General features: G+C 37.6%; 1 protein-coding gene across 3 annotated transcripts in view; it reads right to left on the reverse strand.

Annotated features, from left to right (window-relative positions):
• ZFAND3 (zinc finger AN1-type containing 3) overlaps positions 1-25,114 on the reverse strand; it is a 326,173-nt gene that overhangs the window by 209,981 nt on the left and 91,078 nt on the right. For all 3 annotated transcript variants that reach the window (XM_079932930.1, XM_079932931.1, XM_079932932.1), the window contains exon 2: positions 1,465-1,505. In XM_079932930.1, coding sequence (XP_079789056.1) covers positions 1,465-1,505 — 41 coding nt within the window. The remainder of the gene's footprint in view (positions 1-1,464; positions 1,506-25,114) is intronic.

Here is a 25,114-nt window from a genome sequence, read left to right on the forward strand (position 1 = left end):
ACTGCCAAAGATTCTCTCCTTGACCAAATTCCAGCCAGGCTCCTCTGAGCCCTCTTCTCTACCAGGCCTCAACCTTGACCTAAAAAAACTACCGACTCCCAACACAAATCATTTTATACACTCAGATCCCCCCACATTAACAGATTTAAACAACCACTAACACAGTTTTCAGACAGCTTAAGGCCCCTTCCCTAGGGTGATCCTAGTCCCTCTTAAAGTGCCTGTCTGAGAAAGCTCAAAGCTGCCAAAAGAATTTAAGATTTGTTCCAACAAACAGCTGACTATAGGCCCCTGACTACCCTATCTTAGAGCATTTACTAAAAACGGTTTAAAATTGTAAACCCTTCCTCTGTCCCTTTGAGATGTATATGTGTATCTCCTACAACTCTATCACTCAGGAGTATCTTTCTCAAGGACATGAAAGCCATTCCTTTAAATGTAATCATCAGGAAGAACAGGGTCTCAATCTCTATCTCTGTAGGAGGATAAAATCCTAACTTTCCTAACTTCAATAACTGTCAACCAACAGACCCTGCCAGTCTCATTTACAATAACCAATCCTTTGTGATTTTTCTACTCGCCTGATTATACTGAGCCAAGCTAGCAGCCCCTCCCCTACTCCTTCATTCTCCCTTTAAAATGCCCATTTCCCTCTGCACAAGTCCCCTTTTCCCTACTGCAGCGGTATATTACTGATTAAAATCTGTCCTTACCACTTTAACTTGTGTCCAGGTTTGTCTTAGACAAAACAATAAAGTAATAAAAAGTAATAAAGAATGAAACTTAAACATATCCTAATTAGTAAGACTTAATTATTTTACGTAAGATCATTAGATGTGAAGTTCTTTTAAAAAAACACCTGAAGGTTTTAACTTCATTAAGGAGTCATAATTCAAGGAGTCAACCAATCAGCATTTAGGGGGTGGAAAAGGCCCTTGTCAAACATCAAGCCTAAGCCCTTCATGTTACAAATGATGAATCTAATGCCCAAAGAGATTAAGTGACTTACCCAAGGTGATTTCATTGAGGGATTGGATTAGAAAGCCTAATTCAGCATTATTCTCTTCCTGACTCCAAGCTGAAAATATTCTTTCTCTTGTATTCTCATTGGTAAAAGCAACATTCACCATTAATCATTCAAATCAAGATCAGAGATGAACATATATATTTTACCCTACTACAACACAAGTGTTTACAATTGCACTATATGCCAACAACTGTAAACTGAGGAAAGTTTGTTTTGTACAAGTACACACAAGATTTCATTTCACTCAGGGAAGACTGTTTCAACAGTCCTAAGCAAGTATATGAAGCAACTTAGTGACGAGAAACTGCTTTCACACACAAGCAAATAAAACCCCATGCATAAACCCAAAAAAGGGTAGACAGTCTTAAAATAATTTAGACAGCCTTAAAAACAACCAAAAGAAGAAAATAAATTTAAAACCCTTTTTCTGCACTTACCAGCAAAGCATTTGGAACAGAGATTCATAGTCTTGCTGGACCTGGGGCAAAAAGAAAGAAAGAAAAGAAAGAAGAGCTAAAAATTCAGTTATCACTCTAATCAAAACATAAAGATGTTTGAAACATAGGCAAAGAATTTCCTGGCCAGGCAACTGAACTAATAAACTAATGAGAAGTCCCTAACCAGCTAGCCACCCTCCCCCACAACAAAACAAAAACAAAACAACAAAAATAAAATGCTTTTTTGTTTGTTATCTGTGAGTTAGTCAATGCTTTATTTTTTGTGACTAGCAGCTTATATGGGGCAAGTTCAGGAATACTGTAATATGCCCAGAAGATAACAGAGGAGTGAATTTATCCCACATGATTGCCACATTCCCTCTGTTTACATTAGAACATACACCACAGACTCATCACTAAAAAAGGGAAAATTTTGTCTGTAAAGAGGTAAAACTTGCTCCTTATTTACACACTCAATTACCTCTATAATATTACTTGACCTTTTGTCCTCTTTCCCCTCATTCCAGTCCAATTTCAGATCCTGGTCATATTATGACCTTGCCATTTAAAATTCTTTCTTCAGATGTTCCCAATCAAATTATTTTTCATGTCCTTTCATCTGTTAATAATAACTACAATTCACTGAGTACTAACTTGGATGGGCACTTAACATACATTATCTTATTAATCTTCCCAACATTCCTGAAACTGGGCATTACCAGATTGCTTCGTTTCTAAAATACACCTTTTAAAAAAATCACATAAACATTTCTACAACCAGGAAATATCATACCACTGGCTACAAGTGATGAATAATTTAATGAGGAAATGTTTCCACCACCTCCTTCCAAGATGTTATTAAATTGAGTGGTCTTCGAAATCAAGGACATACAGTCATCCTCATTTAACAGGTGAGCAGCTTGCCCATGGTCACACAGCTGGGGAACTAACTGCAGAGGTATCTTACCTAAGGTCTGAGCTAACTCCAAAGGCCACCCTAACTACAAAAGCCTCCTAGAATATTCTTTCTTGAGTAAACTGACCTATCTACAGCTTCATTCCTCAGCAACTCCCCTCCCAACATCTGAGTCTTCCCAGAGCCACTCCTACACATGGAATATGGCAACAGTCTTCTGCCCTCCACAGTTAATTTAACAATTAATGAAAGCCTCCCTCGGGAAGTATTCCCTGATGACTATGATTGTCTTCCAATGTACTGGGACCCAAGATCTAACTGTCAGTAATTGTCATAGGGTGATAAAATGAGGGGGGGGGGGTGGGTGGGAGAGGAGGCAGGAGGGATCACTAGTTCTCTTTCCCAAAAGAGATGCTATGTTAACAGGTGGATCTTTCTTTAGAAGTCTGCTTAATATAAAGACATCAAAGGCAGTAAGGAAATTTAAGTATCAACAAAATGAATAAAAATGAAAAAAACAGACAAAGAGATGTATTAACAGTGGCATCTAACATTTATTACAAGCCTACCACGTGGTAAGCATAATAGCACATGCCTTCGACCCCATTTTACCAATGAGGAAACTGAGTCTCCAAGAGGGTATATAACTTGCCAAAGTTACAGAACTAGTAAGTAGATGAACCTGGTCTAATTCCAAAGCCTGTGTTTTCACCATGCCAAACTAGGGCCTCTGCCTCAATACAGAAGTTTAGATGAACACACTCTGGTGGTTTGGGAGAATGGTCCCACAACCAAGATTTAATCTACGGTAATCAAGGCAGCTCCTGGAAAAAGTACAGCCTTTAATCTGGAGGAAGCACAACTACTGCCCGACCCTCCAAATACACATATATATACACAGGGAAGCGACCCAAGGCTGCCAGTCATTTCAGTTCCAACTCAAGGAAGAACTGGGGATGAAGGAATTCCTTTGTTGCTAGAACTACCCCCAGGGAGGAAGGCCTCTTCCTGATGTGGTCGCTATCTCTTGCCCATGCAGTGCCACAGAGAGCCAGAGATAACTTGTTTATCCTCCGCTGCTCCCCATGATCCAGCAGGAATCATGGACAGCCTGCAGAGAATTACTGAGGGCAGCTGGGCACCAAGTGTGCCAGTTTTAACATCTGTGTTTCACAAAGCTGGTAAGAAAAAACAGCAAAATACAAGAGCAACTTTTTCGACTTGCCATTATCTCTCTTCAGATGGCTGATGTATTTTAAATGCCCGCTATACCTATATATTACCTAGATGACATCTATTCTACTTTCTGAGTAAGAACTTTTCAGCAACACAGTCATCAGTCAGGTTACAAAAGAAATAATACAGATATTGATATTATTAATCAAAACAGAGATGTTGTCTAAAATCTGAAAGAACCAGATTTTGGATATAGAAGTAATAGCTACTGGTAATGCCAACTTGGATCACATATGTCAGAAACACTGAATGTGAAAAAAATGGCAGAGGCTTCTGAGAACTTTGCTCCTTTCTCATGTTCAACATGTAAATCTTGAAGCTAACCACAGGCATACAACCACCAAAAAACGCAGTGTGATCCACCTGCACAGTCTTGGGGTAGACTAAATAGAGTTCTCTATGTGGCCACAAGCATGAAAGGTAGATATGATTCTCTTATATCTCCAATGTTCCAGAGAAATTGCTCTTACTGAGATATCCAATGGCTACCATGTTTCTAAAACCAAGGTTTAGTAGGTTGAATAATGGCTGCCCAAAAATATCAAATCCTAATCCCTGAAATTTGCAATTCCCGGAATTTATCTTATTTGGGGAAAAGGTCTTTGCAGAAGAATTAAGCTAAAGATTTTGAGCTTACTCTGTATTATTGAGGTGGGCCCTAAATGGCATTACAAGTGTTTTTGTGAGAGGAAAAGAAAGTTTGGAAACACACAGAGAGAAGGCAATGTGAAAATGGAGGTAGAGACTGGAGGAATGTGGTCACAAACCCAGGAATACTGGAGCAGCCACTGGAAGCAGAAAGAGGCAAGCAAAGGATTTTTCCCTAAAGCCCCCTGGAGGGAAGGCAGTTCTGACAGATTTGGGGCTTCTAGGCTCCAGAAACTTAAGAGTATATATTTCTGTTGTTTTAAGCCATCAAATTTGTGGTAATTTGCAGCCCCAGAAAACTGATACACAGGGTTATGACCCTGATCTCATCTTACTCCCTCTCTCTCAGCACCATTCAACTAGATCCATCCTTCTTGAAACTCTCTACTTTTGCCTTGTCACTCAGATCCCAGATCAAATCTACCCCTACCCTCCACCCCATTTTCCTCCCACATAACAGCTCCCTCTTAGCCACCTTTGCTGGCTCCTCCTCCACTGTCAAGGCCTTACTTATAATTGGAGGTCCCAGGACTTGGGTCCTCATTATCCCTACTTCCAACTTAGTGATATCACACAGTCCCATGGCTTTAAATACTATATCTATACACTAAAGACTCACAATTGTTTACCTTCATCCCAAACCTCTTCACCTTGCTCCAAACTCATACATCTAACTGCCTATTTGACATCTTTACATGCAGCTCAGTCACAACATTTCAAACTAGAACATTCAATATTCCCCCAAAACCCGCTGACCCATTTTGTCCACCTTTATAAATAGCAAACAGCTTCCTCCAAGTTGCTCAAGTCAAAATCCAAAACACCAACCTTGATTTCCCTCTTTCCTGCAGTCTCTCATACACAGTACTGAGCAAGATCCATTGGCTCTATTTTCAAATAGACTTAAATCTATCTACTTCTCTCCTTTGCCAATGCTTCTACTCTGGCCACCATGCTCTTACATAGGTCACTGTAAATGACGTTTTACTGGTCTTCCCACTCCCATACTTGACCCTTGGCAACGATTTTCCACATAGCAGCCAGGGTAATCTTTTTTTTTTAAGTTATATCATACTATTTTCTTTCTTAATGCCAATTTCCTGTCGCATTTATATTTTAGTGGTTTGGTTTTTTTTTTGGCTGCATTGGGTCTTCATTGCTGCAGTCGAGCTTTCTCTAGTCGCAGCGAGCGGGGATTACTCTTCATTGCAGTGTGCAGGCTTCTCATTGTGGTGGCTTTTCTTGTTGCAGAGCACGGGCTTGTTGCTCCCCGGCATGTGGGATCTTCCTGGACAAGGGCTCAAACCCGTGTCGCCTGCGTTGGCAGGCAGATTCTTAACCAATGTGCCGCCAGGGAAGCCCTCCTATGGCACTTAGTATGAAATTCAAACTTGTTAACTAAAGCCTTAAGTCCTCTCATGTTCTGTCTTTTGCTCCTCTCACGTACCACACTTCAACTATACTCACCTTTTTATCTGTTTCTAGAACGCACTGCAGAGCTCTTGCACATGCTGTTCCCTCTACTCTTAAATCATTGTAGGACTGGCTCTTTCTTGTCACTCAGGTCCTAGTTCAAACCTTCTCAGTAGGTTTCACCTGACCACCCAATTTAAATCACTCATCTTCCTGTTCACAACACCTCATTCTTTGATACCTCACCACTGGCCTGTTTGCTTGTTGACTATCCTTCAATGCCAGAATATAAGTATCATAAGAGCAAATACCCTCTTGGACCCTCATTTGGTACTTAACAGGCACCCGATAAATACTTGTTAAGTGAAGAAATGAATCCTCTCTTGAAGGCATGAACCATGAAAATTCTAAGTAAATTTTTAATATATATTTTGTAAAGGTCATTCAAACACCTCCTAGAAGACACAGCATCCACAATTCCTGTCGCTGTCAGCCTGTCATCTCTCAGGAGCTCTGTCACACTGTAATATCTATAAATGGTAGATAATGCCACCCTCTGTACCTGGCCATGATGTGTCACTCAGGAGATAACAGGTGGCAGACACTTTCAGAATTTTCTTTCCCATGAGATGGAGTTGCAAAGAATCCAGCTTAAATTTTTTTCTTCTTTCAATAAATAATGTTTAGTGATATTTTCTGGTTTTGAAAATACATGTCCCTTGTACAAAATTTAGAAAAAGAACAGAAGCATTTAAGCAAAAGCCAAAGATCACTCATAATCCTTCTTCCAAACATAAGAATTGTTAACATTCTGAAATAATGCCTTTTTATCTTTATGGATATATGTAATAAGAATTTATTATATTAACAGTACTGGTAAAGTTGTGTGGTATGTTCACATGTATGCTTTATAACATACACGTTGCATATTTTCTTTTGTATATATAAAATACAAAACTCACCAAAAATATATAATTAAAATATGTAAATTTCATTTTATATTTATGTTTAGTGATATTTCCCATATCATTAAATATTCTCCAAAAATATTCTTGTTGCTCTGTAATAGTCCATTACATACTAACACTATAGTCACTCTCTTACTGTTGAATGTTTAATCTTTTCCCCAGATTTTTTCTATTATAAGTATTGCTATAATGAGCATTTCTGGACATAAGTCTTTGGTCATAGATCTTTGGCTGGTAACTTTCTTTAAAACTGACTCTGGGGGGCTTCCCTGGTGGCGCAGTGGTTGAGAATCTGCCTGCCAATGCAGGGGACACGGGTTCGAGCCCTGGTCTGGGAGAATCCCACATGCCGCGGAGCAACTAGGCCCGTGAGCCACAACTACTGAGCCTGCGCGTCTGGAGCCTGTGCTCCGCAACAAGAGAGGCCACGATAGTGAGAGGCCCATGCATCGCGATGAAGAGTGGCTCCCACTTGCCGCAACTAGAGAAAGCCCTCGCACAGAAACGAAGACCCAACACAGCCATAAATAAATAAATAAAAATTTAAAAAAAAAAAAAACTGACTCTGGAAAGGAGAATTACTGAGATGAAAAAGTATGATTTGGTAAATACCGCCAAATTACTTCCCAGATGAGTTCTACCAATTTACACTCATCAAAAGCATCTGAAAGTATTTTTTTCAATACACTCCCACCAACATTAAGTAAATAATTAATTTCAAATCTTTGTTTAATGGGAGAAATGGTTATCCTGCTTTAATCATGTGTTTTCTTCTGAAATTAAAAAAAATTCGAATTCTGAAGGATATTAATTTTTTTAATGAAAAATAAATTAATCTTCCAGCTAGTTTGTCTCAAGGAATTAAAAGAACATTCCTAATTTCTGAGAATTCTAAAAACATTTTATTTACAGCATTTTCTTGACATTCATACAACACTACTAACTCTCACCACTCAGAAAAATGCATACATGCCAGGTCCCCCCCCACAAATATTTTAATACAAATATGGAAATAGAAAACAACCCTGTCATCATATCAGTGAGGAAGAAACTGAGGCACAAAAAAAATAAAGAGGAGTCAAAAGGAAAAACAAAAGTACCAATACATAACTATGCCAAGCCATTCCAGCCATTCCACCCTAAATTTCTCTAGGTAAGGCATGGATCATAACATTTTTAAAAACCTAGACTACACAGGGATTTCCTTCTTAATGAAGAAAACCAATCTGTAAAAACCAACGAGTCACATTTCCTAATTCAATCTCCTTCAATAATCCAGAGGAAGGAGAGGGGAGCTGGGCAGGGATGTGCATATACATGCAAAGGAAGAGAAGGAATAAAACAAACCACAATGCCTCCTCCACTCTAAAAACCATTCCAGTCACCTTAGAAGTAAGATTAGATGATTAAAGACTAGTAACAATCCACGTGCCACCTCATACATGTTAAGCCAGAAAGTCTTAACTTCCTACAACAGCTAGAAAGCAGCAAACAACTCTACTAAATCATCACTCTTTGCTCACCCCAGGCAAACAAGAAAAAGGCCAGTTCAAACAGATGACATCCTAGCAGGCAATGACAAAGGAGGCTTTCAACAGTGCATCCAGCCTGTCTGAATTGTTATACATCACTCTAAATCATTCGGACAATATCTGCAAAGTTTTCTTTTTAAGGGAATATTACAAAGGAAAAGATGGAGTTGTTATTAAGGGGGATTAGTTGCTAGAATGTAAGCAATATGGGTCATGCTACTTTAAAAGCTAATTTCACTGTAATAATTTAGATTCCAGGTAGGGTACTGTAATGAACCGTGTCTTAACATTTTATACCCAAATTCAAGGACAGGAAGGACATAGCACACACCTCTGGTTTTCTTTAAGTCCCTGCACTAAAAAGATATACAGATGTAAAACAAGTCACATTATCATCTGTGGCCCTGTACACATTACTAAAAGGCTAGCCCAGCACTACCTAACGATTAAAACAAGATGAGGCATGGACATCAATAAACTGATAAAAAGAAGAAGAAATATTAAAACGTAAATCCTTTGTAGAAATGCAGAAGAAAAAAATACAATGAACTGAATAAAAATGGCAAATAATTTTTCCACATAAGAGAAACTTAATGACCCTATCAATTCTAACACATACTGTATACAGTGGCTGCAGCTGTCTTACCATATATGCCCAAACATAAGGAAAGGTTTTCTTCCCTAAAATTATCCTTCAAGAAGCAGGAATTGTTTTACAATTAAATCCTTACTTTTGAAGTAGGCATCAATAATTTTATATTAAATACAAACAGGGGAGAAAGAAAAAAAAGAAAAGGCTTCCCAAAAACCTTGAAGTGAAAACTCCAAGCGAGCAGTCATGCCCAGGGGAATGGCATTTGGGATTCCAAAAGAGTAAGACCCTACCAATGGAATCAAACTCCCAGGGACGTCCATCCAGTCAGAGTCTGTGAAAGGGGCAAGGCAGTGAAGTTCTCATCTCTGGGCATAAACACTGAAGTCTGGAAAACATCACATAACACTAGCGCTGGATGCTTTGTCAAAGTTATTACACCAAACAAGTTTCAAAAGGGAGTAAAATACAGATTTAAACACAGATTAAGTACTTATTCCTGGAGTGTAATGTCACAATTACAAGAGGTAGCTGCCACCTGAAAAAGGCCTCTGAAGATCATTTAGGAAGAAATGCAATAAAAAAAACCTTGGAAAGTTAGGAAGATCACAAATAACATCAAAATGATGGCAATTCTCCTAATGTTATATGAATGAATTCTGTGGCTTCAGATAAAACTTACAGAGAGCAACACTTACAGATTCTTTAAATGCTCCATATCTCAAACAACTTGTAAGGAAGTAAATAACTGAAAAACGGGGCCAATACCTTTAAATGTGGTTTCAGTAAATAAATATTAAAGACATTCATGGCTGTGAAGATGTGGATCATTCAAATAACTGTTTCATAAAATGACTGTGGGAAAGTAATATCTTTAAATGTATATTAGGAATAAATTCAAATACATGGAACTTGATAGTATAACCTATTCTTAAATATGCATGTGCAATTACTACTGGGGTAAACTGAGAGAAGAATATAGGAGATCTCTCTGTATTATTCTTTTTCTACAATTGCATGTAAATCTAAATTATCTCAAAATGAAAAAGTTAAAGAAAAGATTCTTTTAATATATATATGCAATTATTATAATTAACTATTTAACATTTTAATTATTTCGTCTATACCCCTAAAAATGTCTATGTTGACCAAAACACTTCTTTTTCTTATTGAGAAGATGGAGAAATGCCTTATATCTGGATCTCTTCATTTTCAAATATACGTAATATTTTAGGAAATTCAAACCCTGTATTGGAGGAAAATAATGCTCAGCAGAATTCACTTTTATAGTAGAGAAAACAGCAGGGGAAAAAAGAAGACTAAGCTCACTGCTGGCCAGTTACTTAAAGAAACTGCATATGAGCTGATTATTAAACTTTTCCCCTAAGTTATTCCTATCCATTTTTTTTTTTTTTTTTTTGCGGTACACAGGCCTCTCTCACTGTTGTGGCCTCTCCCATTGCGGAGCACAGGCTCAGTGGCCATGGCTCACGGGCCCAGCCGCTCCGCGGCATGTGGGATCTTCCCGGACCAGGGCAAGAACCCATGTCCCCTGCATCAGCAGGCGGACTCTCAACCACTGCGCCACCAGGGAAGCCCTATTCCTATCCATTTTATTGGAAGTTTTTTAGAACTTTCTGAGTGAAAGTGTGAACTTTCACACTGAGTGAAAGAGTGAACTTTCTGGAGTGATGCAAATGCTCTGTATCTTGATCTGGTGGTGACTACATAAGTGTGTATATTTGTCAAAATTCACTATATTATATATATAAGATTGTGAATTTTATTGTATATAAATTGTAGCTCAATAAAGTATTATTGGTACAAAAAACAATTTTTAAAATTCTACACATTAGGTACTATTACTGGTTCATTACAAAAGGAATTCTTTATGCTGCTCTGAAAACAACACACAGAAGATTTCCCAACCATTTGGTATAGAAACAAATACCTGAGAATTAAATTGAGAACAGAAAATTTAAGAGAGAGAGAACAGTGAGGTATTCCCTGTCCTTATTTTTCTCCTGGCTAGCCATGGTGCTGCTGCAAATAGGTGAGGGTTAGGAGACACTACATTTATGGAAGTCAGAATGTTTTCACCTGAATAGTGGTCAAAATAATTAACTGGCTACGAAACTTCCGTAATGGGTTAATAATTATACAAAAGAACCACTTCTTCTAAGAAAAAATAGTGAGCCTTGCGTTTTCCATCATCTTTGCAACCATCATTACATAAAAACTACTGAAGAATTATATATGTACCTGTCCTACCCAAGTGACAAATATTTCTGCTTCATCCTGGTGAAGTGTGCATTTATCTACTCTTATTATTAAGACAATTTAGGCTTGCGAACAGAGGCATTCACTTATCCATATTTAAGGAAAATCAGATCAAACACGGGATAATTTTAATAAAAGATGAAAAGTAAACCTAACACATTATTATTAGATCTTTCTTTGCCAGAAAATGAGACATAAACCTGGGAGATGATAGTTACAAGGGTTCAAGCTGCAAGGTTAATAAACAGGCTAACACAGGTACTGTACAGCTAAGAAAGAGAAGCATAAGGTGCTTCTAACAGCTGGAAAACATCCAGGTAAAAAGACATCTACAAGATGTAACATTTCAGTTCATGTCATTCAGTTAAGACTCAGGTACCAAAAGAGTATCCACTAAATATGGAGGAAGAGAAAGTAATATCCAGCAGTATACAAACACAAAATATTTTTAATATGCAGTTACCGTCACTGACATCAAAAAAATGTCTTCTGTACTTCAATAGCACCTTTCATCTTGTTCAAATTCTAAACATTTCATATATTACATCAGTCTACCAGGATATTCTTGGGGCGGGGGGAGTGGGGGTTGGGGCAGGTGAAAGGGTTGGGATCACACCTACCATGAACCTAGATGAGAAATGGATGAAAGGTGACAACAGAAGAGAAATTGCTCTCCTTATTCCCAGTCCAATGCTCAGTGAAAAGGAAGAAAGTTCAAAGTTTAAAATTTCCATTTCCTGACTATTTTAGTCATTCACCACAAAATACAAGATTGCCTAAAGTCTGCAAAAGAAAATTCTCCATGTAATCAACCTGAGCAGTTAAAACCCCCAGCAGAAAAAGAGAAAGAGCTAGAAGGAAACTCAAGAGTACATCTTTTCTGTCCCTGCCTCAATAAGATAAAGTATCCCTGTTCTATGACCACAAGAGGTTCCACTGCTTCTTTGTGTGTCATGTTTCACTGCCTCCCAAACCTCAAAAACATTAATATCTAATGTCTTACTTTATAACCTTCCTACTATTGTAAATGCTTTAATAATCTTGTCATCAGAATAAAAACACAGGCTGCCACAGGGGTAACTGGTAAGAACAGTGACCTGAGAGGAAAGGGCCTGTCTTGAATGTGTGACCTCAGGTTTGTGTTTTCTCATCCATTAAAACAAAATGAGTTTCTTAAACCAGTGACCTCTGACATTCTATGAATCTATGATCACACAATAATACAATCATATATAATCTAATAAGAATTACTAAACTCTCCATTATTTCTAGGCTATATATCTACTAAAACCTTCTGATGGGGACTATTTCCTAATTTTTCAGTCTTCTCACTCTGGAACATTTTCCTGAGATTTTCATTTAATGCTTACACTGTGACAAAAACTAAATATGGTGAAGGAATGCCCCTATGGATTTCTTTAAGTGCCATTCCAATTATATGACTTGTTATCAATGGTTTTAAATGCAAAGACATCATGACTCTTATTTATTAACTAGTTTTCTTATCACCTTGGGACTGTTTTGTACTACCACTGGTATAAACCCAATCCTACATCCATACTGAATTTCCACAGCTATTTACTTTCCTTAAGAAAATTATCTTGTCTTAATCCTGTTGAATGCCGTATTATGTATATTCATCAACTTTTCTAAAATATCAGATATTCTGAATTTTAATCCAGTTGTCTATTGAGCCACCTATCCCACCCAACTTGATGCCATTCACAAACTTAGTGAGCATGTTCTGTGTACCACCCACCATCTAAGACTCTGCTGGAAGTATCAGAAGCTCAGGACCCATCTGACAGAATTCAATTTAAGAGTGCACAGCTCCCCTCCCAATGCTGAGGACCTGTGCTGAGGCATGACTGAATTGTTCTAAGAAGAACTTGGTAATCATGGGTCAGTCTATCCTCCTGGCCATACAACTCTGCCACCTCTCACAAACATGCTACCTAAACCATCACAAGAAAACCAAGATGAAAGGCTGTAATCTGGCAGAAAACAGACTCATAAGAAATAACCTACAGTAGGTGCCCTAAGATGGTGAGTCTGCAGCAGCAGCATCTTCTTCAAATACAACAGTTTTCTTGACAAGACTCCACTCAACTGGCTATATTAACCTGTGCCCTTAAGACCCTCCATAAAACAGACTAACATGCCCAATGTTAGTGTACCAAATGCTCTCTCAGCCAGCAGAGCTGTTTTCCAATATAGAGGTTTATTTCCACTCCTGTCATTTGAGCTGAATGTTTCTGCAGAACCAGTTATTTTTTCCCCAAAATCTGTCTATGCCTTACAATTACACCTATTTTACTTGTGGCTATGATCACATAGTTTAGTTACAATCTAAACGAGTAAGTGCAACAAGAAAGCATTATTTCTATGAAATCTAGGTTGAATACTTTGACTTGATTAAAAGACAGGTTGCTATTTAAAAAAAAAAAAACAAAACGATGCTGCCAGATTAGGCATGAGCAAGACAACTTAAAGACTAAGGAACAAATCATAAAAATCTAAAGAGTGCCCTCAAACTGCTTCATAAATGTCTTTAGATTCTTACCCCATTAATGAGACCAAAACTGGATGTCAATTAACTAGCAAACATTTATTTAGGCATTCATGTGCCAGTCACCAGCAAGATATTTTAAATGAGTTAACCATTTCACGCTAGTATATGTTTTACAATTACTAACACAGTGCTTTTATCATCAGCATTTTTCACATGAGAAAACTGAGGCACAGAAAAGTTAAGTAACTTGCGTAAGTTCACATGCTAGTAAGGAGTAGAGTGACGGTCCCAATCCAGAAGGCCAGTTCCAGAAGGCATATGCTACGCTATCGCAGATGATGTATTATTTGCATGGTGAACACAAGAAAAAGTGTATGGCTCTCAAATCAGTTGACAGATATGCAAAGAAAAGGTCTTCAGCCTACCACCCAACACACACACACACACATTTTAAATTAAATGCAGCCATAAATAAACAAAATAAATAAATAAATATATAAAATCAAAAACAAACCAAAAAAAAAACCAAATCATAAGACAGCAATGAGACAAAGCTAAAAGGTGGGATAACTGGCCTGTATTTTTCTAAACCTCACTGACATGAAAAACAGTGAGGAAGAGGAACTATTCTAGATTAAAAGAGACTAAGAAAAACAACAACCGAATGTAATCTAGAAAATCACTTTTGGATCCTGGATTAGAAAAAAGGGGTAAAAAAGCTCTAGAAGACATTTTTGGAACAACGGGGGAAATTTTAATATGTATATAAAATAGCTGATATAAAATTCTTGCTAATTTTTTTAATATGACAATGATACTGTGGTTATGTATGAAAATGTGTGTCCTCATTCTTATAAGATTCATGTTGAAATATTTAAGAGGCAAACTGTCATGGTATCTGCAAATGGTTCTGAAAAGGTATATTTATAGAAAGAGGTAAAGCATGGGTAGCAAGTGTTAATCAGTGAATCTAGGTGAAGAGTATATGGACATTCAGTATACTACTTATCTCAACCTTTCTGTGGGGTTGAAATTTTTCAAAATAAAAAAGTTGAAGGAAGATGTCTACACAAAGACTTGTACATGACTGTTTGTTATTCATAACAGCCAAAGACTAAAAGCAAGCCAAATGCCCATCAACTAATGAATAGATAAATGAAACGTGGTATTATCCATAGAATGGACTACTATTCAGTAATAAAAAGGAACACCCTATGGATACATGCTACAACATAGATGAACCTTGAAAATACTCATCTCAGTGAAAGAAGCTAGCGTTCTATATATTATGATCCAAATGATAGTATATAAATTAATTTTATAATCAAAAGACTCTGCTTTCAACAACACAAAGACAAATAACCCAATTTAAAAATGGGCAAAGGAGGGAATTCCCTGGTGGTCCAGTGGTTGGGACCCTGCACTTTCACTGCCAAGGGCCCAGGTTCCTGGTCGGGGAACTAGGATCCTGCAGCCGTGCAGCGCAGCCAGGGGGGAAAAAAGGCGTGGGGCGGGGGGGTGGCGCAAAGGACTTTATATATATATATATATATATATATATATATTTTTTTTTTTTTTTTTTTTTGGGGGGCTGTGTCGGGTCTTAGTTGCAGCACGCAAGATCTTTGATTGCAGCACGCAGGTTCAGTAGTTGGGGTGTGCGGGCTTTGTTGCCCCGCAGCAAGTAGGATCCTAGTTCCCCAACCAAGGATCGAACCCACATCCCCTGCACTGGAAGGCAGATTCTTAACCACTGGACCACCAAGGAAGTCCCAGGGCAAAGGACTTAAAGAGACATTTCTCTAAAGAAGATATACAAATGACCAACAATCACATCAAAAAGATGCCTAATGTCATTTAGTTGTCAGCAAAATGCAAATCAAAACCATAATGATGCCAACAAATTTGACAACCTAGAACAAATGGATAAATTCCTAGAAAAATACAACCTATCAAGACTAAATCATGAAGAAAAAGAAAATATGAACACACTAATTACTAGGAATGAAACTGAATCAGTGATCAAAAGCCTCCCAAGAAACAAAAGTCCAGGACTAGATAGCTTCACTGGTGAATTCTACCGAATACCAATCCTTCTCACACTTACCAAAAAATATTAAGAAAAGGAAACGCTTCCTAACTCATTTTACAAGGCCAGCATTACCCTAATACCAAAAGCAGACAAGGACACCACAATAAATAAAATTACAGGGCTTCCCTGTTGGCACAGTGGTTAAGAATCCGCCTGCCAATGCAGGGGACACAGGTTCGATCCCTGGCCCAGGAAGATCCCACATGCCACTGAGCAGCTAAGCCCGTGTGCCACAACTATTGAGCCTGTGCTCTAGAGCCCACATGCCACAACTACTGAAGCCCGTGCACCTAAAGCCCATGCTCCACAACAAGAGAAGCCACCGCAATGAGAAGCCCATGCACGCAATGAAGAGTAGCCTCCACTCGCCCCAACTAGAGAAAGCCCACGCACAGCAACAAAAACCCAACACAGCCAAAAATAAAAACAAATAAATAAATTTATTTTTTAAAAAAATTACACGCCAATGTTCCTGATGAACGTAGATGCAAAAATTGTCAACAAAATACGAGCAAACCAAATTCAACAATACATTAAAAGGATCATACATGATGATCAAGTGGGATTTATTCTGGGATGCAAGAATGGTTCAACATGTGCACATCAATGTGATACACCATATTTAAAAACTGAAGGATAAAAATCATATGATCATCTCAGTAGATGCAGAAAAAGCATTTGACAAAATTCAGCACCCATTTATGATAAAAATTCTCAACCAAGTGGGCAAAGTGGATATATCACTAAAGACTTGCATGGAAATTCTGAAACCATGAAATTCCTAGAAGAAAACATAGGTGGTAAGCTCCTTGACATAGGTCTTGGCAATAATTTTTTGGAGTCTGACATCAAACGCAACAAAAGCAAAAATAAACAAGTGGGATATATAAACAGCTCATATAGCTCATATTTTTTTAATCTGATTTTTAAATGGGCAAAAAATCTGAACAGACATTTATCCAAGGAAGACATACAGATGGAAACAGGTACATGAAAAAATGTTCCACATAGCTAATCAGCAAGGAAATGTAAATCAAAACCACAATGAGTTGCTACCTTATACTTGTTAGAATGGTTATTATCACAGAGACAACAAATAACAAGTGTTTGTGGGAATGTGGAGAAACAGGAACCCTTTTACACTGTTGGTGGGAATATAAATTGGTGCAGCCACTATGGAAAACAGTATGGAGGTTCCTCATAAAATTAAAAATTTATCTACCATAGGATCCAGCAATTTCATTTCTGAAGTATTTATCTGAAGAAAACAAAAAAGCTAACTCAGAAAGATATATGCACCCCCATGTTCACTGCAGCTATTTATAATAGCCAAGATATGGAAACAACTTAAGTGTACATCAATGGATGAATGAATAAAAAAAGAATATACAATGGAATATATTATTCAGCCATAAAAAAGAATGAAATCGTGCCATTTGCAACATGGATGGACCTTTAAGGCATACTCGTGAAGTTAAGTCAGAGAGAAAAAGATAAATACCATATGATCTTACTTACATGTGGAATTTAAAAAAACAAAAACTGAGCTCATAGACAGAACAGAATGGTGGTTGCCAGAAGTGAGAGGGTAGAAGTTAGATAAATGAGTGAAAGGGGCAAAAGGTACAAACTTCCAGTTATAAATAAGTCAAGAGGATGTAATGAACAGCATGGCAACTATAGTTAATAATAATATATTGCATATTTGAAAGTTGCCAAGTGAGTAGATCTTAAAAGTTCTCGTGACAAGAAAAAAAAATTCTTTTTGGTAACTATGTAAGGTGACAGATGTTAACTAGACTTGTGATGATCATTTTGCACTGTATATGTTATGTATACATTATGGTATACACTTAAAACTAATTTTTTAAAAAATCTAACAAAAATACATCATGGGATACACTTCACACCTAACAGGATGGCTATAATTTTTTTTAAAGTTTTGGCCAGGATGTGAAGAAATTGGAACCTTCACCCTCATGCCTTGCTGGCAGGATGTAAGATGGTACAGCCACTGTGGAAAACAGTTTGGCAGTTCCTCAATTAAGATAAATATAGAATTATCACATGAACCAGAAATTCTATTCATAGGCATTTACCAAAAAGAACTGCAAACAAGTGTTCAAACAAAAACTTGCACATGTATGTTTGTGGCAGCATTATTCACAATCACCAAAAAGTTCAGAACTCAAATGTCCATCAACTGATGAATGGATAAACAAATTATGGTATATAACCACACAATGACTTCTTATTCAGCCATAAAAAGAAGTGAAATGCAGATACATGCTAGAACACAGATGAACTTTAAAAACACACAAAGTGAAAGAAGTAGACACAAAGGGACACAAACTATATGGTTCCATTCATATGAAGTTATATAAAATAGGCAAATCCACAGAGACAGAAAACAGATTAGTGGTTGCAAGGGCTGGAAAGAGGGGGAAATAGGGAGTGACTGCTTAATGGGTACTGGGTACAGGTTTCCTTTTGGAGTGATGAAAATGTCCTGGAAATAGAGAGTAATGATGGTTCAATGCTGTGAATGTACTAAATGCCACTAAATTGTGCACTTTGAAATGGTTAAAAAGATGAAGTTTGTGTTATATGTATTTTTAACCACATTTTTTTAAAACTCTGTTTATGAGTATACAGCATATTTAACTTGAATTTCAACTACTTCTTTTAGCTTTTCTGTATTTTTCTACTTCTTCTGGCTTTTCCGTATGCCATAGATCATATAACAGGTACGCCATAAAATCTAACATTTGTTGATCACTTACTACATGCAAGACACATGCTAGTAGGCATTTTTTGTGCACTTTAATCCTAAAAAACCTATAAGCTAGGTTAAGTATTATTACCCCCATTTTAAGTATAAGAAATGAAGGCTCAGAAAATGAGATAACAGACAAAGCTGGGATTCAAACCCTACCATTTTTAAGGTTAACTCAAAGATAAAAGAAAGAGAATAAACTAAATGATTTCTAAGGCACCTTCTAGTATTACAACTCTATGAATATGCCACAGGAAAAAAAGAAAATCATATCCTTCCCCAAACTGTCCTGATGATAGCTTTCTGGTAAAATATACGGACAGAAAGTCAACACTGATCCTAAACGACCTTCAATATGACATATGCTAGCATTTCTTTTCTTCCACCAGCATAAGACCAAGACATTAATTACTGTGCTGGTTATTGTTTCCAGAGAACCCAAAAGGTCCAAGGTAATTGTCACCACTCATTTTGAAGTACATAATGAAGCGGTGTGGGAAGACTAGCTGTACGTAAGCACCCAAGGAAAGGAAATTTCTTTACAGTATATATTCCCAGTCTCCGCCTCAGACCTAGTGGACCAAAATCTCTGGGCTAATACCTTACAATCCTTATGTTTTTTTAAAAGCCCATACAGGTGGGCGGCCAAGTTTGAGAACTGCCACAGACAAGTGGGGGGAAAAATTCTTTTTTAATCAAACAGAACAGAGCAAATAAGCCTGGTCCAATTAGCACTGATTTTAGAATACAGGGGCACCAGACTTATTTATAATCTAGTTATGATGTCAGATCTCTTTACTATAGTATACTTACATTTCAGATGACATGATTCTGCCCAAATACACTTGAATCTTTGCATAAATTCATGATACTCACTCAGCATATCAAATTGTACCTAAAATGCCTTTAAGAAATCTTTTACGGATTAATTCGAGCTACACATGTCTATGTAGTATGTATATTATGTATATGTACGCAAATGTACACACACATTATATTAGTAACCTTCACAACATTTAGCAAGGTGCCTGACAATCTAGCTCCAAACAGCTTTCAAATAAACAGATACAAATAAATCCAATAAATATTTACTGACACCCACATTATGTGCCAAGTACTGTGCTAGGTGCTGTGAATATCGCCAAAAACAAGACAAATTCTCACAACACTTATTATTAGCAGGGATATCAGTCGTTAAGCAGGCTGCTATGGAAGTACCCAACTGTCTTCATCATTTTCCTTATTTTACTCTTAGATGTGAACTTTCTGCTTCATCCTTCCCTGGGGCATTATAGGATTCTCACTTTGTCATATCAATCCCTTTAAATTCCAATTTTCATTTTACGTGGGGAAAATGTACATCCAAGCAGCCTCCGTTACTGTTTCAAAGCAATTGGAAAAATCCCAGAATCCACATTTCCATTGGGCTGAGACTTTCCAATATGCCTAATAATGATACTTTATGACCTAGAAGTTCCAATGAATTGGTAGTAAGAAAACACTGGTGTGCTTCAGTGGCACTGTAATTGGAATGGTGATTAAATGCATCATGTTAAATTTACCCTGGGCCTTTTCCAGTGTGGCAAATATAAAATGAGCTATCAGCATCAGCAGAGCCTAAACCACTCTTTCCTTCTAAAATGATACTTCTCCTGCATGTCAAAGGTGATATGTTTGAGCTTCTCCATTATTAGGTAGCATAACACGACAAACTGTATACACCCATACAGGCTTCCGCGGGATGTACACTGCCCAACATGGTTTACTGTACTTAGCAACTTGGGACAACCTTATGTATGTCAGAGCAGTGCATCTGCACCACTAAAGTTAATGGTCTGTCAGCGTTTCCATTATAAAGCAATTTTCAAAGGTTTATTGCTCTGATGAAGAATTTCCTCTGAGCTGAAATTTAGCATTGCAGAAAAGCAAAAACTGTAGCCCATAGTTGTTTATTCCCTTCCAAGTAGACCAAGTAGTTTGTTTTTGGCTTTGTTTTGTTTTGTTTTTAAGTTAATCTGGCCCTTTATTTCAGAATTTCCTCATATAGCCCTTTGGGACGAACCACAGAACAAAAATCTTATACCTCACAAAGGGACTACTGGTTTGGTAATAGCAGCTACCAAGGTTCACAGCACAAATTCCAATTTATTCATGGAAAACAATTTTTAAAAAGCATATTTTTGATGAACAAACTGTAAGTTTAAAAACTTTATCAGTTCTACCTAGTTATATTAAATTATTCATGCTATCAGACTATGCTGTCATTTACATTAAAATCAATGGTAATTTTAAATCCTTATCAATTGTTAAGCTTTCTTTTATCCTTCCCACTCAAGAAGAATAGCTACTACTGACCTAATATGAATTTTACCTACCCTCAACTCCCTCTTATCCTACAAGTTAAAGGGAGTAAGTTCTGTAAGTAACAGCTAGGTAGCAAGAAATGTTATATAGTAGATAGAAGCCTGAAGGCAACTTAGAAAATTCAGAAGATGATGATCTGTCCCTGAATGACAAAGTTCACAGAAAACAACTGTGGTAATCTAGAAGATTGGTATATTAGTGATAAACTAACAGTTTTATCCAATCTCTGGAAACTGTTCTATTAGCCTGAAAGCCTGCCGGAATATTTCATGCTTCAAACAAAGAAGAAATCAACTATTCTAGTATTTTGGTTTCTTGTTATTGAATCTAACTTGAAAGCTTAAATATTTACACTTTAAATTACAAGGTTTTTCAACTATACAGCTAATTATAATTCTGATACAGCTCTACTCAATAAATAAAGGAGTTATAACATAAGAATGGTTTTCCAAGCTTAAAAATTTTGATTATATACAAATAAAGACTCTCTAAAACTGGAGATTAGTGATCAAAGCAATCTTTTAAAAATGAACGCTTTTTAGAGAAGTATATTTATTCCAAATTACTACTGATACAGGTTAATATATTTTGCCAATTTTCTAACTTTACATTACTCTGAAGACAACTAGCTATATAATCTCAGAAATTATTTATATTAAAACCATCTATGAAACCACGTCCAGACAAAGTAACAACACAAAATAATGTTTGTAAAATGTTAAGTAAATGGGATCCAATTCATGATTATAGCTATTGGAAATACGAAAACGAATGCACCAGACAAGGACTAGAAGGATTTAACAAACATTAAAAGACAAGATTTTGCTTTATTATTTTTATTGATGTTGTTATATTCTTTTTATAACACAACTTCTATTCAGATTCCAAATTGATTCTACCTTTACCTTCATCAGGTATTAATAACCATACTTGCCAAATTTACAAGTATAAAAGCTAAAGTCAAAAAAAGTTACATTTGGGCTTCCCTGGTGGCGCAGTGGTTGAGAGTCCGCCTGCCGATGCAGGGGAGGCAGGTTCGTGCCCCGGTCCGGGAGGATCCCACATGCCGCGGAGCGGCTGGGCCCGTGAGCCATGGCCGCTGGGCCTGCACATCCGGAGCCTGTGCTCCACAACAGGAGAGGCCACAGCAGTGAGAGGCCCACGTAAGGCAAAAAAAAAAGTTACATTTAATAAGGACAAAACAACAAAATACTCAAGATTAACCCTCAAAAGCATCAGTGTTACAAGTTAATTGCTTTGATGTATAGAATCAGAGATCTAGGTAAAAAATAAAGTTACTTTTATCTTTCGCAATTTTGTTAAATGCCCTAGAGCTAGTAGGTCTGTCCAGTAGTTAACCCAAGGACCTGTGTGTCCTTTTGGCTTTTGTAAAAGATACCCAACTCAGCCTGCAATGGCAGTTCAGATGCAGTAATGAAGAGGCAGCAACCTAGCATATGGGGTTGGCCATCACACCTCTACTCAGCTTCAATGCTTTCATGCCAATGATTGAAAGTTCTCTAAAAAACTGAAGCACACCAGACGTTAGTTATCAACGTTTTTATTTCCATGTTAGAAAGACAAACACAGCCTTGTTAATGATGTAAAATAAATCAGATTTGATAATAGCTTTTCATCTTCTACCCATTTTGCCACTCAAAACTCCCTTACTTTCTTAGGAAGTCCTATTCCTTAATATGCTATTAGTAGGGACTTCCCTGGCGGTGCAGTGGTGAAGAATCTGCCTGCCAAGGCAGGGGACACTGGTTCATGCCCTGGTCTGGGAAGATCCCACATGCCGCGGAGCAACTAAGCCTGTGCGCCACAACTACCGAGCCTATGCTCTAGAGCCCGTGAGCCACAACTACTGAAGCCCACGTGCCACAATTACTGAGCCCACGCACCCTAGAGCTCATACTCTGCAACGAGAAGCCACCACAATGAGAAGCCCGCGCACTGCAACGAAGAGTAGCCCCCACTCACCACAACTAGAAAAAGCCCGTGCGCAGCAATGAAAACCCAACACAGCCAAAAATAAATTTTTTAAAAACATTTCAACAACAACAACAAAAATACACTATTAATAGGAAAATACAATTAAAGAACCACTTCTGACTAAAGAGGCCTGGGCCACAGTGAAAGTACCAATGGACTGAGCAAAGCAGGGCAGCTCTCTGCTCCCTCATCTCTAACATCACAGTAGCCTCTTTAAAAAAAATTTATTCCTATGAATGTATCACATAACAGAAAATTCAAAAGGCCCTAATAAAGAGTATTAATGAAGGTATGTCTCATCTCCATCCCTGTCTGCCAGACACCCAGTCCCCCTGTTAGAAGCAACCACTATTACCAGTTTCTTGTAGATCCTTCTCTGAGGCACATCCTATTTTAAAATATCCACTATGCTCCAAACCTCAGGACTCCCTAGTCTTCCTGCATGCTTCATTTTTCTCTCTAGCACTGATCACCAATGGGCTTATCATTATATATTCATTATTTACTACTACATGTTTGATTACTTTATTCTTGTCTCACCACCACCTGCATCGAGAATAAAAGCTCCATGTAGAACTCTCTTCACTGCTACATTCCCAGAGCATGGAACACTGATGGAACAAGTTTGCTCAATGAGTTAACAATCCTATTATTACAAACACTAGTAACAAGCAGGTTATCTATTCTCTACAAAATACTAATGCTTTCCCCAAAAGGAAAGAAAAACTACAGAAATAGTATATATACTCTGCTTAGGGAGCTAAATCAGTTTAAGACTAAAACTGCAAACATTCAATATTGCCTATTATTTGAGATTATGAATTTTACATTGACTTTCTACATAAAAGGTTTTTTACTTAAACTCTACTTGTAAGATTACTTTCCCCTGAGATTTTCTTGAAAATAGATGCCTTCTAAAAGTCTATGTAACGGAGTAAAATTTTAAATGGTAATTTGCATCTCAAAAGCACTGACATAGGGCTTCCCTGGTGGCGCAGTGGTTGAGAGTCCGCCTGCCGATGCAGGGGACACGGGTTCGTGCCCCAGTCTGGGAGGATCCCACATGCCGCGGAGCGGCTGGGCCCGTGAGCCATGGCCGCTGGGCCTGCGCGTCCAGAGCCTGTGCTCTGCAACGGGAGAGGCCACAACAGTGACAGGCCCGCGTACCGCAAAAAAAAAAAAAAAAAATCACTAACATAGTTTGCGATGCAATTTATTCAGAACAAAGTATAAATACATTATAATTAAAAATATTAAGAATAAGTATGCGAAGAAATCATCACACATTTGCAGAAAGACATGTATTATAAGGTTTCCTGCAGCATTATTTCAAACAGTTAAATGATTAAATAAGAGTTAAAACAAGATTGGCAAAAACCTGCATGTCTATCAAGAGACTAATTAAAGTATACTGTAACTACTGAGAATAATATCAAGCTATCCAAAAGAATGATATAATTCTACACACAGTGATATGGAACAATCTATAAGATATATCACAAGAAGGTGAACAATATGTGCAGTACATACCAATATGTATTATTTAAACGTATAACTGTTAAGGACAACGAAGTATGTAAAGATACCCCCCCACCACCAAAAACAAGCTGGTAAGAGGTTGCCGTAGGATAAAGAAACTGTGAACTGGGGTAAAAAGATTCACTTTTCACTGTAAATCATTTGGAACTGTTTGAATTTTTACTGTGTGAATATTATTTTTTTCAAAACAGAGGGGGAAGTTACAGAATAAAATTGTAAAGAAATTTTACTTAAAATATGCAAAGATAATGGGCACCTCTATGTCTATTAGGCATAGGGTTAAAAATCAGATCAATCTTATTTGAGTAATGTTTATTTCAAGTATTAATTTACATACTTTAAATTATGTAAATCCAAATACACATCTCAATTGGACAGATGAACAATACTTTCGGATCATGAAGGTAAACGAGCCACCTCAGAAAAATCACAACATAGAAACAAATAGTAGGGACTTCCCTGGTGGCGCAGTGGTTAAGAATCCGCCTGCCAATGCAGAGGACACGAGTTCGAGCCCTAGTCCTGGAAGATCCCACATGCCGTGGAACCACTCAGCCCGTGTGCCACAACTACTGAGTCTGCGCTCTAGAGCCCTCGTGCCACAACTACTGAAGCCCACGCGCCTAGAGCCCGTGCTCCGCAACAAGAGAAGCCACAGCAATGAGAAGCCCGCGCACCACAACAAAGAGTAGCCCCCACTCGCCACAACTAGAGAAAGCCTGAGTGCAGCAATGAAGACCCAACTCAGCCAAAAAAAAATAATAATAAAATAAAATTAATTTAAAAA

Source organism: Stenella coeruleoalba (genome assembly GCF_951394435.1).
Source record: "Stenella coeruleoalba genome assembly, chromosome: 10".
In the NCBI taxonomy this organism is placed as follows: domain Eukaryota; kingdom Metazoa; phylum Chordata; class Mammalia; order Artiodactyla; family Delphinidae; genus Stenella; species Stenella coeruleoalba.